The sequence below is a fragment of the Python bivittatus genome, unplaced genomic scaffold, assembly GCF_059951505.1.
Source record: "Python bivittatus isolate LINGU-HERP-01145 unplaced genomic scaffold, Pbiv_v1 ctg000220_np1212, whole genome shotgun sequence".
NCBI lineage: Eukaryota > Metazoa > Chordata > Lepidosauria > Squamata > Pythonidae > Python > Python bivittatus.
Genome location: NW_028277048.1, coordinates 34,109,622 through 34,124,528, shown reverse-complemented (window position 1 = coordinate 34,124,528; position 14,907 = coordinate 34,109,622). Strand labels below are relative to the sequence as shown.

The following is a 14,907-nucleotide window of genomic DNA, read 5'->3' as shown; positions in this document are numbered from 1 at the left end:
GAGCAAGCGTCTAAGAGGGCGGCGGCGCGCGCTCTGCAGCAACCCCGCTGCCAAGGGGACAGTCGAGGCGCTCCGCCCTAAGGCGGCTCGGGGAAGCGGGGGGAGCCGGACCTTGGCGTCTGCCTCCTATCCTCCAATCCGGATCGACGACGAGGAGCTGCTGCGCAGGGAGCGCTACTTGGAGCGCTTACTTTCCGGCTGCGCATCTAGCGGGACTACGAAGCTGTGGACGGAGGTAGCAGCAGGCGCGGGAAGCAAGACGCCGCGTAACGTAAAAGTGGGGAGGAGAGGAGAGGTGACAACTAGAGAGAGAAAAGGGGGGGATAGGGAGAAGGTGGCGTCAGGAAGGACGAGGAGACGTGGACAGTTTGGGCGGGATAGGGACAGCTGCCCCCCCCCCAAGGGCAGGGGTACGGTGTAAAGATGAATCTTAAAGGCGTCTCACTGCCCGCTTGCCGGCCGCTGAGACATAATGCAGCGTCGGCACTTGCCTCCATAGGCGGCCCTTGAAATCGAGCTGCCGCTGTGACTAAGCAAAACCTGAATTGTGCTGGAGAGGTGCAAGGAGAAAATCATTCATACTTCATTCTGCCTCCCTCGCTCATTAAAACTCTTTTTAGGCTTGCTTAAAAGTCTAAATTGCTGACTGAAATTTCTGCCCTTGTAGGGTGCAACGCATGGAGGCTGAATAGTGCTGGACAACTTTTACTACCAGTAACATCCAAGGCTAGAGGTGAGGTCCAGTGGGAACCTAAAATGCCCATTCGGCCCACTTAACTAGTCCTGTAGCTGTGTCCTGGTCCCTTTAACTTTCATCTGGGTTTTTAGTTTATTTTACACAAAGTTATTGCAACAACTTTCTGCTTGCCTGGTCTCCTTATAATCCATGACATTTCTATGGTTGCTCAATAGACTTGCCTGCCGTGTTGACATTGTCACCTTCTTGATCTGCAAGGAATGGGTGTGGTTGGTTCTGGACAGCACTTAGCAATACTGAGTGTGATCTCTGCCTTTTAATGGCTTTCGAGCACGGCATGCATTAACATTTGGCTCCCGTGGAAGGGAGTTGTCCGAAGACGCCATTTAACTGGGTGCTGATAAAAGAGGTATGAGGCTGAGGTAAAGTTTAGCCAAAAGCGGATTTATGTTCTTTGGGCTGTTTTGGTTTGGGGCTAAAGGAAAGGTTAAGAGTGTCCTTTTGTCTGACCGCTGTGATAAAGCTACTAGGAGGGACTCTGAAGAAAAGAGTTATATCGTATAAGTGATATGCAGTATTTATCATTCAAAGGTCTTACTAGAGGCACTTCCTTGGGATTTCAGGAGCACCAAGATGATCATAGTATATATCAGAGGAAATGCATGATATTTGGATTGGTTCAGTTACTTTTTCAGGATAATAATTCAACACTTTCATTAGAATTATATGCGGCCCTGCCATTAGACTGGCGCTCTTCAGAACAGAAAATTCACATGGTTGGTTGAGAAGGATTTGTAATGATTGGTGCATTGACTTGCCTGCCTGTTATAATTGTAAGTGAAGTGTACCCAGTAGGTGCCAATAATACAGCGCTGGGCAGCAGCCATTCAACGTGAGAATGGAGATAGAGGGAACAATATCAAAAGCAAAATGTTGAATGTGCTAAGTAAGATGCTGACATTCAGGACCCCCATGGTAGCATGTAGTTTACCTTATGATGTACCTCTGCTTGGCTCTAAGTAATTTCAGTGGGAAATGTGATTCTACACACGACTGCGAAACTTGAAGAGGCAGCTTGCTTTAGCAGAACTTCAAGCAAAGCACTCTTGAAACGCAGTTGCAAATGGATTCTCCCCCATCCCCGCTTCTTTCTGGCTTAAAGATGATTTGAAAAAGAAGTGTGTCATCGCAGATAAATGCTGATTTCTGCAGATTATGAATGTACCCTTGGTTGTTTCTTACTGTTCTTCCTCATCTTAATATACCCATATTTTAGTTTGCGTTGTCTTCCTATTTGGGTTTAGACTGGGGAAACTGCTAACTGCTGCAAATTTCACCTTCTCTACCTGGACAGTGGAACTCTGTCAACAATAGCTCGTGCTCTCATCACCATGTGTTTAGACTACTGTAATGCACTCTACCTGGGCCTGCCTCTGAAGATAGTCACCTTATGTGAGATGGGTGGCCATATAAATAAAATAAATAAATAAATAAATAAATAATCCAGAAACTACAAAATGTGGCATGTAGTATTGCACCAATTTTCTGGCCATTGCATTGGCTACTGATAAGTTTCTGATTCCAGTTCAAAGTTCTGCTTTTGATCTATCAAGCCTTTGAGACTCAGCTCCATGATGCTTCAAGGACCCTTTATGTCAGGTTGAAGCTCCCCAGCCCATGCATGCAAGCTGGGAGGGAATGCTTAGGGCCCCTACTCCTATGAGAGAGCAAAAAGACATGCATACAAAGGCCGTCCTCTATAATGCCCCTTTGTTAGGGAACACCATCCCCCTGGAAATGCACCAGCCACCCGCCTTATTTGTTTTCTTCAGTTTTCTTTCAACAGGCATTTGGTGACTTCTTTACAGTATTGTTGTTATGAATGCATGACATTGGGTTCCCATTTTGTATTGGATTGTCAAGTTCTGCATATTCTGCTTTTAATTTTATTATAAACTGCCTAGAGTCTTGGGAGCTGGTGATACATAAATACTGTATATGTAAATAAAGAAATGGTTAAGTTTAAGAATGCAGGCTCTAAACATTCTACTGAACATTTCCATGATCACAAAATGCCCTGTAAGAATGATGAAGTTTCTTTCCCAAACCTAACAACACTGTTTAGGTAAAGTACCATTCACAGAATTGGAAAAATCATATAGCTGGGCATTTAAAGAAGGAATAAATTAATATGTTTCACACCACATGCATTGTTTCACACCATATCCACACCAAATATATCATGCTTGTTTTTCAGGCTAGACACACACACAAAATGTCTACAGATGTTCCAAGACAAGGAGGAGTATGGCGACAAACTAGAGTTCTTTTATACAAGAATTGCTTAATTAAATGGCGGACAAAAAGGACTAGTATTCAGGTGAGTTGATCAGAAGTATTCTATTTTAGCCTCATTTCAACATTAAAAGCAGATGTCTTATATCAAATTAATAATTGTATTGAGTCTGTATGCAGGTACATTCTGTTAATGACTACAGATCTAATGAGATTCACAGATAGTTACTTTATAATAGTTGTGGGGTTTGTGCAACCCAAACACACTATGAACTATAGCATTAGAAATGTACGCACCAGAAGGCTAACCCGTGATTTTTTTAAAAAGTGAAATATTAAAATCAAAGTATAAATAGTAATAATAGTACAATAAAACTTTAATATATAATAGTAATTAAAACATAGTAACATTGAATGAAGATCTATATTATTGATACAGAATTAAGTTAATCCTTTAAAATACTATTAAATTTAGAACATTTTAAAAAGTGGTGTTCTATCATCTAATTTTTATACTAAAATTATATTTCAGAAATTGTTAGGGAATACATCTGTTGAACATCAACTGTCTACATTTCTTTCCACCTATATAGGATAATTGTCTTTGCTAATCCCCTTGCTCAATAGAACCAGTGTTCTTCCTTAAATGTCAAATTCCATATTTTGGGAGTATAATACCACATCACATCTGTATTATATTTCTCTTGAAAGTTATGTTAATGTATATAATGACCTGAAGTTAAAAAAAAAAGTCATAAATGGACCTGACCTAAAATAAAATGAGTCAGATAGCTCTTACACTTCTTATAATGCCAACATTAAAAAAAAAATCAGATATCCATCCTTTTTAAAACATTATTTGAGGAATCCATTAAACACAAAACAAGATTTTTGGATGAATTAACTTCTTCCCTAAATCATATTCAAAAATCATGTTTTTTTGGAACACAGTGCATAAAATTGAATTGTTGATTGTACTTCAAATGCAGTGGCACTTAAAGATCCTGGTATTTCAGGTACCTCTGAAGCTGCTAAAGCATCTGGACCATTTTGTTTGTCAGTGCTTTAATTGTATATGCCTCCAAGTCAATGATCCAATAACTTATATTCAAGATATAGTCTTTTAAAATCCTTTAAATAGGCACTACTAATCAGTTGGTTCAAGGTGTTAAGTCCTTGCTGAGCCCAAGACTTACTGTTTCTCCTTGCGATCTTCAAATTGAGAAAGCTCACCCATGATGGGAAGGGCATAAAAGAGGGGTCAGAGTAACTCTGCTCCACTGGCAACCCATTTGGATATTTTGCCAAAAAAAAAACCCTACAGAAAATTCACAACCAGGTCAGTGTCAGCATGGACACTGAGCCCTCAAAGTTGAAAATTATCCAACCAAATAAGGGGGAAGATAGAGGACAGGTATGAGAAGTCCTGGTGCTTTTGATGTGGTTGAATTGAAGCTGAAAGGATGCACCCTCTCCTAATGTGGTTAAGGGCAAAAGGAAAGCTTGATGCTGCAAAGATAGGCATCTGTACTGTTGGTACACGAAATATCAGAACAAAGAACCAATCAACTCTAAGTTAACCTAAGGACTAGCCAAGATTTCAGAGAAGTTGCACATGGGCTCTAAATGAGCCCAAAGGCAATGATAATCAGTGGAATTCTCATTCTGTATAAATATAGATGTTAAAATAAAAGCTCAGTTATAATATAGACTAAAGCCAACATCCTCATAAAACAACCTCATTTTGGCCAAAAACAGCCAGAGAATCTTGTCTTGCCACAAAACCTTCTCAATAATTTGTTTATTTGTGTAAAATATCTAATAGGAATTAACACTGGAATCCCTCTTAAAAAATACATTAATCTTACCCCAAAGGCTAAAAAGTTATTTTAAATAACCACCAATTTCTGTCCACTGCAATTGTATCTATACACATAGACGTGGTAATTCAACATATTGTGATATATTTCAGGGGAATGTAACCCCAAATATTTTATACAGTCCAAACAAATGATAAAACAATTTCTTACAGTAATGTATATATTTTTGTTATCCAAAAGAAAACAAATTACATATTTTTCCACTTAATAATATACCTAGAATATAAGCCATATTGTTGTGTAACTTCAACCAAATATCCAAAATATTATCAACATATAAGAAAATTTTACATTTGGTGCCACAACACCAATAATATCTTGTAAAAATTTAAAAAGCTAGAGGTTCAAGAACCAAATTGAAATTAAAGGGGACAGTGAACATCTCTTTCAGGTACCACAAAGTAACTTCATAACTGCTGATATAAAAGTTTGTGATCACCCTAGTTATAGTGTGATCATGAAGATGTGAAATAGTAATCCAGGATTAAAATTAATTTTTAATTAAATTAATTAATTAGCTAAATTTTTGTTAAATTAAGATTTTAAAAGATTCTTCAAAAGATGGTGGAAAAGTAAATCTTTTTAAAATACACTCCAGAAACTTAATATGAACCATATTGAAGACCTTTTCAGCATACAACAATATTAAGCTGAATCAACTTTATGTACTGCTGTTTCAAAAGTTTCAATCACCAAATGAATATTACTGGATGCCTGTCAGCTTTTTATAAATCCTGATTGAGTTGGATAAATTTTAGATCTCTTAGCTAATACTGTTGCTATCTTGACACCAATGTTAAGCAATAATATTGGCCTATAACTTTCACATCTAGTAAGATCTTTCTCTTATTTTAATTTTAATATTATTGTAAATTGAGCCTCATAAAATAAAAAAAATAAATTTAGTAAGGTTGCATGGCTCATGGTAAACCTCTAATAATATAAGAGCCATAAAAGTTCTATACCTTTCACTTGGAAAACCATCTGGACCAGGGGCTTTCCTCAGTTCTCTTTATATATTGCTAACAACAATAAAACAGCAATGATAACACAAAATAACTACAGTGACAACGAATACAAAGCCATGAGTCTGACTCAAGCCCCCCCCCCCCCAATGTACAAGACATCATACAAATGAGAACAGTTTTTCTTTAAAAAATCTAAATGGCCCTTTAATTTTCTCTGTCTCACTTAAAGTCAATCACTCTTCTCTTTTAGCACATGTTTTTTTATGCTTGCTTTGATCAACAATTCACACATGACTGTGATTGGGCATCTTGAAAAAGCATATTGTTCTACAGCTTTGTTAAAGAAACGGAATTTATTTAAGAAGAACATGCACACAATGCTCGGTGGGACTCCTTTCCCTAGTTGCCAATTAGAGAAGCAATTAAAATCTTTCAACGAGAAGCAAACACACAGAGTTCCAGACTTAGTTAAGTGTTACTGCTTTAGAGCATTCTTCACCTATATTTTCTCATTCACTCATCCATTCACTCATCTTACTCTTGAAACTGGGAGCTGGCCAAGCAGCTTGTCCAAGGGTGTGGGGATTCCTGTCCAGATAGAGGAAAATCTTTTGTTTCAAGTCCTTTATGCTTTTGCCGATGGCTAGGCTAATTGCCTTGTCCAGCTCTAATGTACAAGGTACAATTTTAAGTGTTTGCTTCTCCAGTCAGTACCCTCATTCTTTAAGAGTTCCCCTTTCACCTTAGTATGCCAAATATCTGATAAAATATAGACATACCTCTCTTGCTTTCAAAGAATGACACCCTGGGCTCTGTGTTATGGGTGCTGGCTCTATTTTTTGCAGAGAGTAAAAATCCTTTTATCACAGATCACTGAACGTCCTGGCCCAAAGCTTGGGGCAACAGCCAGATCTTTAAGGCTTTGTGGAAGGCCAACAGAATAGGGACCTTCTAGATCTGGGGCGGGGGGGGGCAGAATCTCATTCCATTGTCTCACAAAACAATGTTGTTACAAGGGTGTGCTATGGTGTGCCCAAAACTGCTGCATTCTGAACTAGTTGAAGATTCCAATAGTCTTCAAGGGCATCCCCATGTAGACTGCATTGCAGTAGTCCAAGCAGAAGATAAATAAGGCATAAGTAACTATGATCAGGGCCTCTCAGTCTAGGAACAGGTGCAGTTGGTGCACAAAATGGATTTGAGCAATGCCCCTCTCAAACACAGCTGCCATCTGCTTTTCGAGCAGGAGATGTGACTAAGGAGACCCCAAATTGTGTACCAACTGTAGGAGAGTATAACTTCATTCATAATTAAAGATGGAAAATCTCCAGATTCAGAAGACCACAAAACTCATAGCCACTCAGTCTTTCATGGTTGAGACAAAGCCTGTTCTTCCCCATCCAGACTCAAACAGCCTGCACTGGAAAAGAATCGTGACATGGTTAGCTTGGGGCAGAGATGTAAATTGAGTATCATCAGCGTACTGGTGTAATCAGCTGTGTGAGTAACCTTGAGGAACAGGAGAAAGAGCTGCAACCAAGACAATGGTCAGATGAAATATGAGTCCAAAGCAGAAATGTAACTTGAGAAAAAGTCGTAGATTCAACCCTCCCTAGTTCTCTCGTAGATAGAGGCAGGGAGGAGAGAAGGTACTTTCAGGCTTGCAGTATTCTATTTCTGTAACCCTACAATAAAAGTAGTATTCATAACTTTGGTTTCCTAGTCTGGTCTACCTCAAAGGGCTGACAACTGATGATACCTCACCCAGTGCCAAAGATGACTTTACCCATATAGATGTTGAATAGGAGAAGGGAGAGGATGGAGCACAGAGGCATCTCTCAAAACAGGGATCTAGGACTGGACCTCTCTTCCCCTCCCCCAACACCAACTAGAATCAGCCCTGGAGGAAGGTGGAGAACCACTGCAACACCATGCCTCCTATTCCCAAACCTCTGAGACAGTCCAGAAGGATACTATGATATCAAAAATCAGTGAATGGAGAGCCAGGATTGATGCATTATCTCCATCCTGCTGTTGCCAAAAGGTATCAACATGTATGACCAATGCTGTCTCAATGTTATACCAGGCCTTGAACCTGACTGAAAAGGGTGTAGATAATCCATTTCCTCCAGGGCCTTCTGGAGCTGGATGCCAAGTACCTTCTCAACAACCTTCCCTAAAATAGGAAGATTGGAGACTGGGCAAAAATTGTCCACTTCCATTGGATGCAGCAGTGGCTTCTTGAGGAGAGGGTGGACAGTTGTCTCTTTCAGAGCTAGATGAACCACCCACTCCCTCAGAGCATTCACTACTACATGAACCCAACCTCATAGCACCTTATGCAACCAGGAGGGACATGGATCTAAAACACAGGTGGCTCAAATCACAGCTCCGGGGGCCCTGTCCACTTCATCAGGACAGCAGGTTTGGACTTTTCCCAAATAATCGGGCAGAACCATATCCATCCAGTAAGTTCTCTGGGCAAATTGCAACTGGTAAAATATTCTAAAAATTATAAAGATATTAAAAAGAAAACAATAAAATAATAAAATACAATTTATAATCTTACAGGAGAAATACTGTTATCAATCTGCCTAAATATGAGCAACTCCAGGGGATTCATTAGAGATGGTTTGATTTCCCTTGTAGGGGAGAGCAGTAGAGAATGTTAGCATTTTATAAAACATTTGATTTCATTATAAATATACATTTATAAGTAAATGCATAGCTAAAAGCAAGCAGATATGCTGCATCAGAATAGGTTTATAAAAGAAGTGTCCCAGACTCCCCAAATTCTCCTAGCTTTGAAATACATCTAAGACCTGTTACAGAATGTTCGTTCACATACACACATGTAATCTGCTCTTTTTATTTAAGGCCTGTCCCATTTAGAGGTAAATTTCCCATCGAATGTCTCAAATCAATCGCATATTCAGCCTTCCAGAGAAATTTCTATATCAATAAATTATCTTCTGTCAGTTTTCATATAAAATATTAAATTATGCCTGGTATATATACATACACATATCCATACATATAAGCACATGTAATATCCCAAACTTACCAGACGTTGCTCATTTGTTACAGAAGGTCCTCTACTTACTAATAAGTTACATTCCAAGAGGCTGTTCGTAAGTCCATTTTATTTGTAAGTCCAACCATGGCACGCCGTATACTTACACATGTGCACTGTAAAATTCTGGATGTACGTATACGGCACGCCATACACTTCCAGGCATACATACACATGCGCATTGTAAACTTCCAGGGCCTTCCTTCCAGAACCTTCATTGTTGGAGGTTTGTTCGTATCTGCGAAAGTTCATAACTTGAAAGTTCATAAGTAGAGGACTGTCTGTATACAGTATATACATCTCAGAGTAGAGATGTAATGTACTGTTCTAGACCATTTTTCCTCTGAATCAGGTTGATCTGCCCATTACAGAAATAGTGTGGCAGTTTTCTGGAAGTTAATCTTCCAAATAGGCAGCAGTTTGTGATATTCTGGATGTGCTCTAGCCCAGGAACAAGTCTGTGAAACATCTTTAAAGAAGACTTTAAAGTGTTGCATACAATAATTTGATTACTTTTCTTTTTCAAGCAGATTCAATGAAAATAACTATTATTTAGAATGCAAGTTGATGCCTACACTTAATCATCAGCGCTTAAGATGGCATCTGACTTTAATGGGCAAATTAACACATACACAGTTTGCATGGTTTAATTTGTTCATAGTTTGCAAACTGAATGCCTCCGTTCTAATAAACTGTTCTGCTAGTGTCTTTGCTAAAATATGCTTTTAATTCATTTTACTTATTGTATAAAATGTTATTTTAAAGATCTTGAAATCCATTTTGAATATTGTGCATATCAGTTATATCCACAGAGGGATCACAAAAGGCAAGATGGTGGTTGTGGCAGGGCTATCCAAGCCCCTCCCCTTTTGGGTGTCAATGTTGCATGCATGTACAACAGGGTGGCCTTTGATCATGCTTCCGCAATGGCCAATCTTCCTCATTTTGACCACCCTGGGGACACTGCTGACATATATATTAATCCCCTTAATTCTTGTTTGCTTCTCTGTAAAACTTGATTTTAAAGAATCAGTTTATTATTGTTATTATTATTAGACTTTTATCCCATATAAAAATGTGTATATTTTGGTCAACTCAAGAGGGCAAACATACCCAATACTCCTGCTTTAGCTTAAAGTCTTTGGTGAAATCCCTCTGGCCCCTGTGCAGGAAAAAATAAAGCATGGGCAAGCCAGGATGATAGAAAACATCCAAGGGAATTGGGAAGGTTGTGGGGAGCCTGCTGATAAATGGGTGGTTTGTGATGAATCCCTCTTGCCATGCGAGCTGTTTTCTGAATAGGTGAATTTTAAGCTGCACTTATCTATGCTTCATTTTAAATACGTTTTTGATGAATTTTAAAGTTGCAATTATGTCTGCTTCTGTCAGGCCCACCCAAGATCAATGATGAAACACTCCAGTCAAGTATAGTCCCTTTATTAGCTTACACCTTATAGACAGAATCTTGCCAGACTAAATCTATACTACTGCAACTAGTGGATATACCTTGGGAGATTCTAGGGAGTGGCTATCCTGAACCTCTTACTCTTCTCACGCTCCCCCTGCGGACTGTGTTGTCTTTTGTCTCCTTTCCCCTCCTGGAATGCGCCCCCTCCCTCCCGATAGCCTTGATCTCCCACATCACCCTCCTCCTCGTAGATAGAATCCATCACCACTTCTCCTTATTGCAGATATAATTGAAGATGGTTGCTTTTTACTCATTTCTATTTTACTTCTTTCATTTATGCAGGAAATCCTCATCCCTCTTTCCTTACTAGGTTTGCTAATCATTATAAGCATGATACAGCCAAACAAAAGACACGGTAGGATGCCTGATGCAGTTCTTTACTCTGCAAATCGCTCAAGCCTTTCCAAGTTTATTGTTGGCTACACACCAGTAACTAATGTGACAAGGAAGATCATGCACAAAATGTTTTCAGAATACTGCCCAGAAGGTATGGTATTTTGTCCTAAATAAAACTGTTTTTCCTTTTGAAGTTACAGCCCTTCAATAGCCAATCAGTTGTGATCCCTGCATGAAGATCTATTTTCTCCTATGTAGACAGAATTTTAAAACTTGCTTTCAAATTTTGGTAATTTAAGCATGCAAAAAAACCAAAGGAAGGATAAGATGCTCTTTACTGCTGCAAAATAAGTATTTAAGTGCATCGTCAGATCTGTCATTGCAGAACTTTGTAGATAAAAGAGTTACAGCCTTTAAGATTAAGAGGTCACTCTATTGCATTTGGTAGATTTCTTAAATAAAAAGTTGCTTGGGTATGATTGCATTTTTAATATGGCATGTTGCACTTTGTAAGAATTTCTTGTTTAATATCTGCTTCCCTTAATATTCTTACAATATATCAAATGTTCTTAACTGCAGTGCCATTGAAGAAAAGTGTTAATTCTAAACATACATGGGTCCAATAGAGTTGTTATTTTTCTGCATTTTCCTTGGGATTACTTTTGTCATTTCTTTCATGCTAATGGTTAAGGTATTGGACCAGGAGCAGGGAGACCTCTATTCAAATCCACCTCAGGCATGAAAATGCACTGGGTGACATTGGGCCAGTCATTCTCTTAGTGCAGCCTATCTCACTAGGCTGTTGTTATAGGATAAAATTGGAGGAGGGGGGCAACATGTGCCACCTTGAATTCCTGGAGAAAAGATGGAATATTAAGTCTTACCAAAAAAAAGAAATACAGTCGTACTTACAATTCACCTAATCATGCACGAACTCTGAATCCTTGCACTTATTAGCTTTGGTACCTTGGCTTCCTACTTCCATGTCTTTGGCAGGCAAGCTGGTCATATTCTGACTCATCTGCCCCAAATCTCTAATAGCAAAACCTCCATTTTGTGATTTGAGCCACTCCAGCTTGTCATGGCTAGAGCTGCCTTCTCATTGGTGGGAATTTCTCCCAACGCTTAGCTCTATGTCATTCCCCCCTGCTCTTGACTGGGAAGGTGCTATAAGGCCATGGTGCTTACACTTTGGGCTAGAGGACTGTTCCCCTTTAACCCTACCCCACCCCCTGCCCGAACAAATTCAGCAAGGCATGGACTGAAGCAAGGTGATTTCTGTGTTCCCTCACTGATCAGGTGAAGTGAGGACAGGTCAGGTCAGCTCTGGCTGCTCCCACAATAGCTATCTTTCTTGATACAGAGAAAGCTTTTGACAACTTAGAGTGACCATTTTTATTAGCAATATTAAATAACATAAACCTTGGAGAAGAATTCAAAACTTGGGTAGAAACCATATACCAATGGCAAAGATTACAGAGCACTCTCTGCAAACTTTTCAGTAAGTGAAAGTGCTAGACAAGAAAGGTTCATTCTTTCACTATTTGTGTTTGCTTTAAAATTATTAGCAGATAAGATTAGAAAAGATAAATATTAGGCGTCAAGACTCAAGAAGAAGAATATAAATTAAAATGTTATGCAGAGAATGTAGTTTTAACTATCATGCAGCTGCAAAGTGCAGTAAGATGGCTGATGAAAACAATTAGGAGATGGAAACGTGAGTTTGCACGTTTGTGAGCACCATCTGATAATTTTAAATGTTATGCCATACACATTGGGGTTGGAATTTTTCATTGAAGCTACAGAGCATTAGCATTAGTTTTGGTTTGTCTTTGAAAATAATTAAAGGTTTTGGTGAATTTTCCAGATATAAATTCAATGCAAAAAAACCTCCAAGATAATAAGATATTTAACTCAAGAAAAAAAGTTTTTGTGCAGAAAGACTCTGGTTGACAGCAAAAAATCCAGTAAAATATTTGGGACTGCACTTGACACTGGTGCCAATAGAGATATATTCCAAAATAATTATAATAAATTATGGAGAGAAATTAAAAAATATCTTGAAAGGTGGACAAATTTAACACTCTCCTGGTTAGAATTAATAGCAACTGTTAAAATGGATATACTATTTAAGATAATTTTTTTATTTCAAATTGGTGCCAATTTCAATCCCAGAAAAAACTAACAATCAACAAATGTGTATGAAATGGGGAAAAGAAGAGTAAAATTTAAAATCTTACAAGACTCAAAAGAAAGAGGTAGACTTTCTTTTCCAAATCTTAAACCGTATTACTGTGCAAGTTGTTTGTTATGTATTACAGAATGGATAAAGTCCCCAAATAGCAGAATGTCAATACAGTATTAGAAGGAGCTGATCTGGCCAATGGACTTCAGGGGTATTTATGGTATAAGGAAATGAAAGAAGATAAAAATCTGAAAAGATATAAGACAAAGTTTAATAAAAAAAAATATGAAACTCCTTAAAATCAATAAATCCAAGCAATTTCATCACTAGCCTCACCTTTCTATTTCAGGGATAACTACCGCAAGAGAAGTGTAATTATACATGCAGGTATGGTACATTCAGATTCCAGAAATAGATTAAAGACACAGCAAGAATTATCCAGTGAGAACAGGAATTTACCATGGTTGACCTATTTACAAATTGCTGGAAGAATAAAAAATAATATTGGGAAAGAAGAGGGACTGTAAGAAAGATTACAGAATTTGAAACACACTGTCAGGCCTAGCCCAAGGAACTCCAAGAGACAGTGCAAATTCAGTCCAGTTATGTTTATTAGCTACAACCTCTAGCAAGAATCTTCCCAGACTGAAACCCCAGATCCCAAAGTCAGCCAGCCACAACAGTGTGAAGCCAGTCTCATCCTCTTGTTCCTCCCACGCTCTTCTGGGGAGCTAAGAAAATGTTTATCTCCCTTAGCCTGGCCTTCATAATTCCATTCCATCACACACACAGAACAAAGACCACTTATTAGGATGGGGAGATTATATATCACAAATATATACTTGTGCCTTTGAGTCAGTGTTGACTTCTGGTGACTGCCTGGACTGGTCCCTGCAATTTTCTTGGCAAGATTTCAGAAGTGGTTTGCCCTTGCCTCCTTCCTAGGGTTGAGAGAGAGGGACTGGCCCAAGGTCACCCAGCTGGCTTTGTGCCTCAGGCAGGACAAGAACTCACAGTCTCCCGGCTTCTAGCCCAGTGCCTTAACCTATGCCAAACTGTCTCTGTCTCTCTCTCAGTGTTTATTAAAATATGACATGGAGGCAGAAAAAGTAAGAATTTATGATAAAGCAGATGCAAAAATTCAAAGAAACAATGATACAATAGTGGGACAAATTATGGAAAAAAATCTATGAAATTTACCCCAAATTATAACCTAAGGGAAAATTGGTAAAAAAAATACTACAGATATGGTACCTAACTATGTAAATAATGACAAAAATAAATCATATAACCAAAAATGTTGGAAAAATTATGATTAAGAACATTTTATCATATGTGATGGTTATGTAAATCTTTTTGCATTTGGAAAGTATTCAGACCCCCTTCACTTTTTTCAATTTTGTTATGTTGCAGCCTGATACTACAATAGTTCAAATTCATTTTTTTCTCATTAATCTATACTCAGTACCCATAATGGCAAAGTGAAAACAGAATTTTAAAAATGTCTGTAAATTTATGAAAAAGGAAAAACTGAACTATTACATTGGCATAACTATTCAGATCCTTTGCAACAACACTTGAAATTTACCTCAGCTCAGATCATTTCTCTTGATTGTTGCTGAGCTGTTTCTACACCTTGACTGGAGTCCACCTGTGGTAAATTAAATTGATTGGACATGATTTGGAAAGGCACACACCTCTTTATAGAAGACCTCGCAGCTGACAATGCATACTGTACCAGAGCAAAAGCCATGAGGTCAAAGGAACTGCCCGCAGAGCTCAGAGACAGGATTATTGCAAGGCACAGATCTGGGAAAGGCTACAAAAACATTTCTGCTGCACTGAAGGTTCCCAAGAGCACAGCGGCCTCCATAATTCTCAAATGGAAGAAGTTTGGCACAACCAGGACTCTTCCAAGAGCTGGTCACCCGGCCAAACTGAGCAATCGGGAGAAGAACCTTAGTAAGAGAGGTGACCAAGAACCCAATGGTCACTCTGACTGAGC

The 14,907-nt window shown here is 38.7% G+C and overlaps 1 protein-coding gene across 6 annotated transcripts in view; it reads left to right on the top strand.

The window, feature by feature from the left end:
• Positions 1–105: 105 nt before the first annotated feature.
• LOC103056678 (cholesterol transporter ABCA5-like) overlaps positions 106–14,907 on the top strand; it is a 57,355-nt gene continuing 42,553 nt past the window's right edge. For 2 of the 6 annotated variants that reach the window (XM_088138327.1, XM_088138324.1), the window contains exons 1-5: positions 107–235; positions 668–733; positions 913–1,106; positions 2,955–3,077; positions 10,664–10,868. In XM_088138327.1, the coding sequence (XP_087994453.1) occupies positions 2,973–3,077; positions 10,664–10,868 (310 nt within the window). In that variant the 5' untranslated portion in view covers positions 107–235; positions 668–733; positions 913–1,106; positions 2,955–2,972. Of the gene's footprint in view, positions 296–667; positions 734–912; positions 1,107–2,954; positions 3,078–10,663; positions 10,869–14,907 lie in introns of those variants that run through there. The other 4 variants (XM_025173387.2, XM_088138326.1, XM_088138325.1 and 1 more) reach the window with 4 other exon arrangements.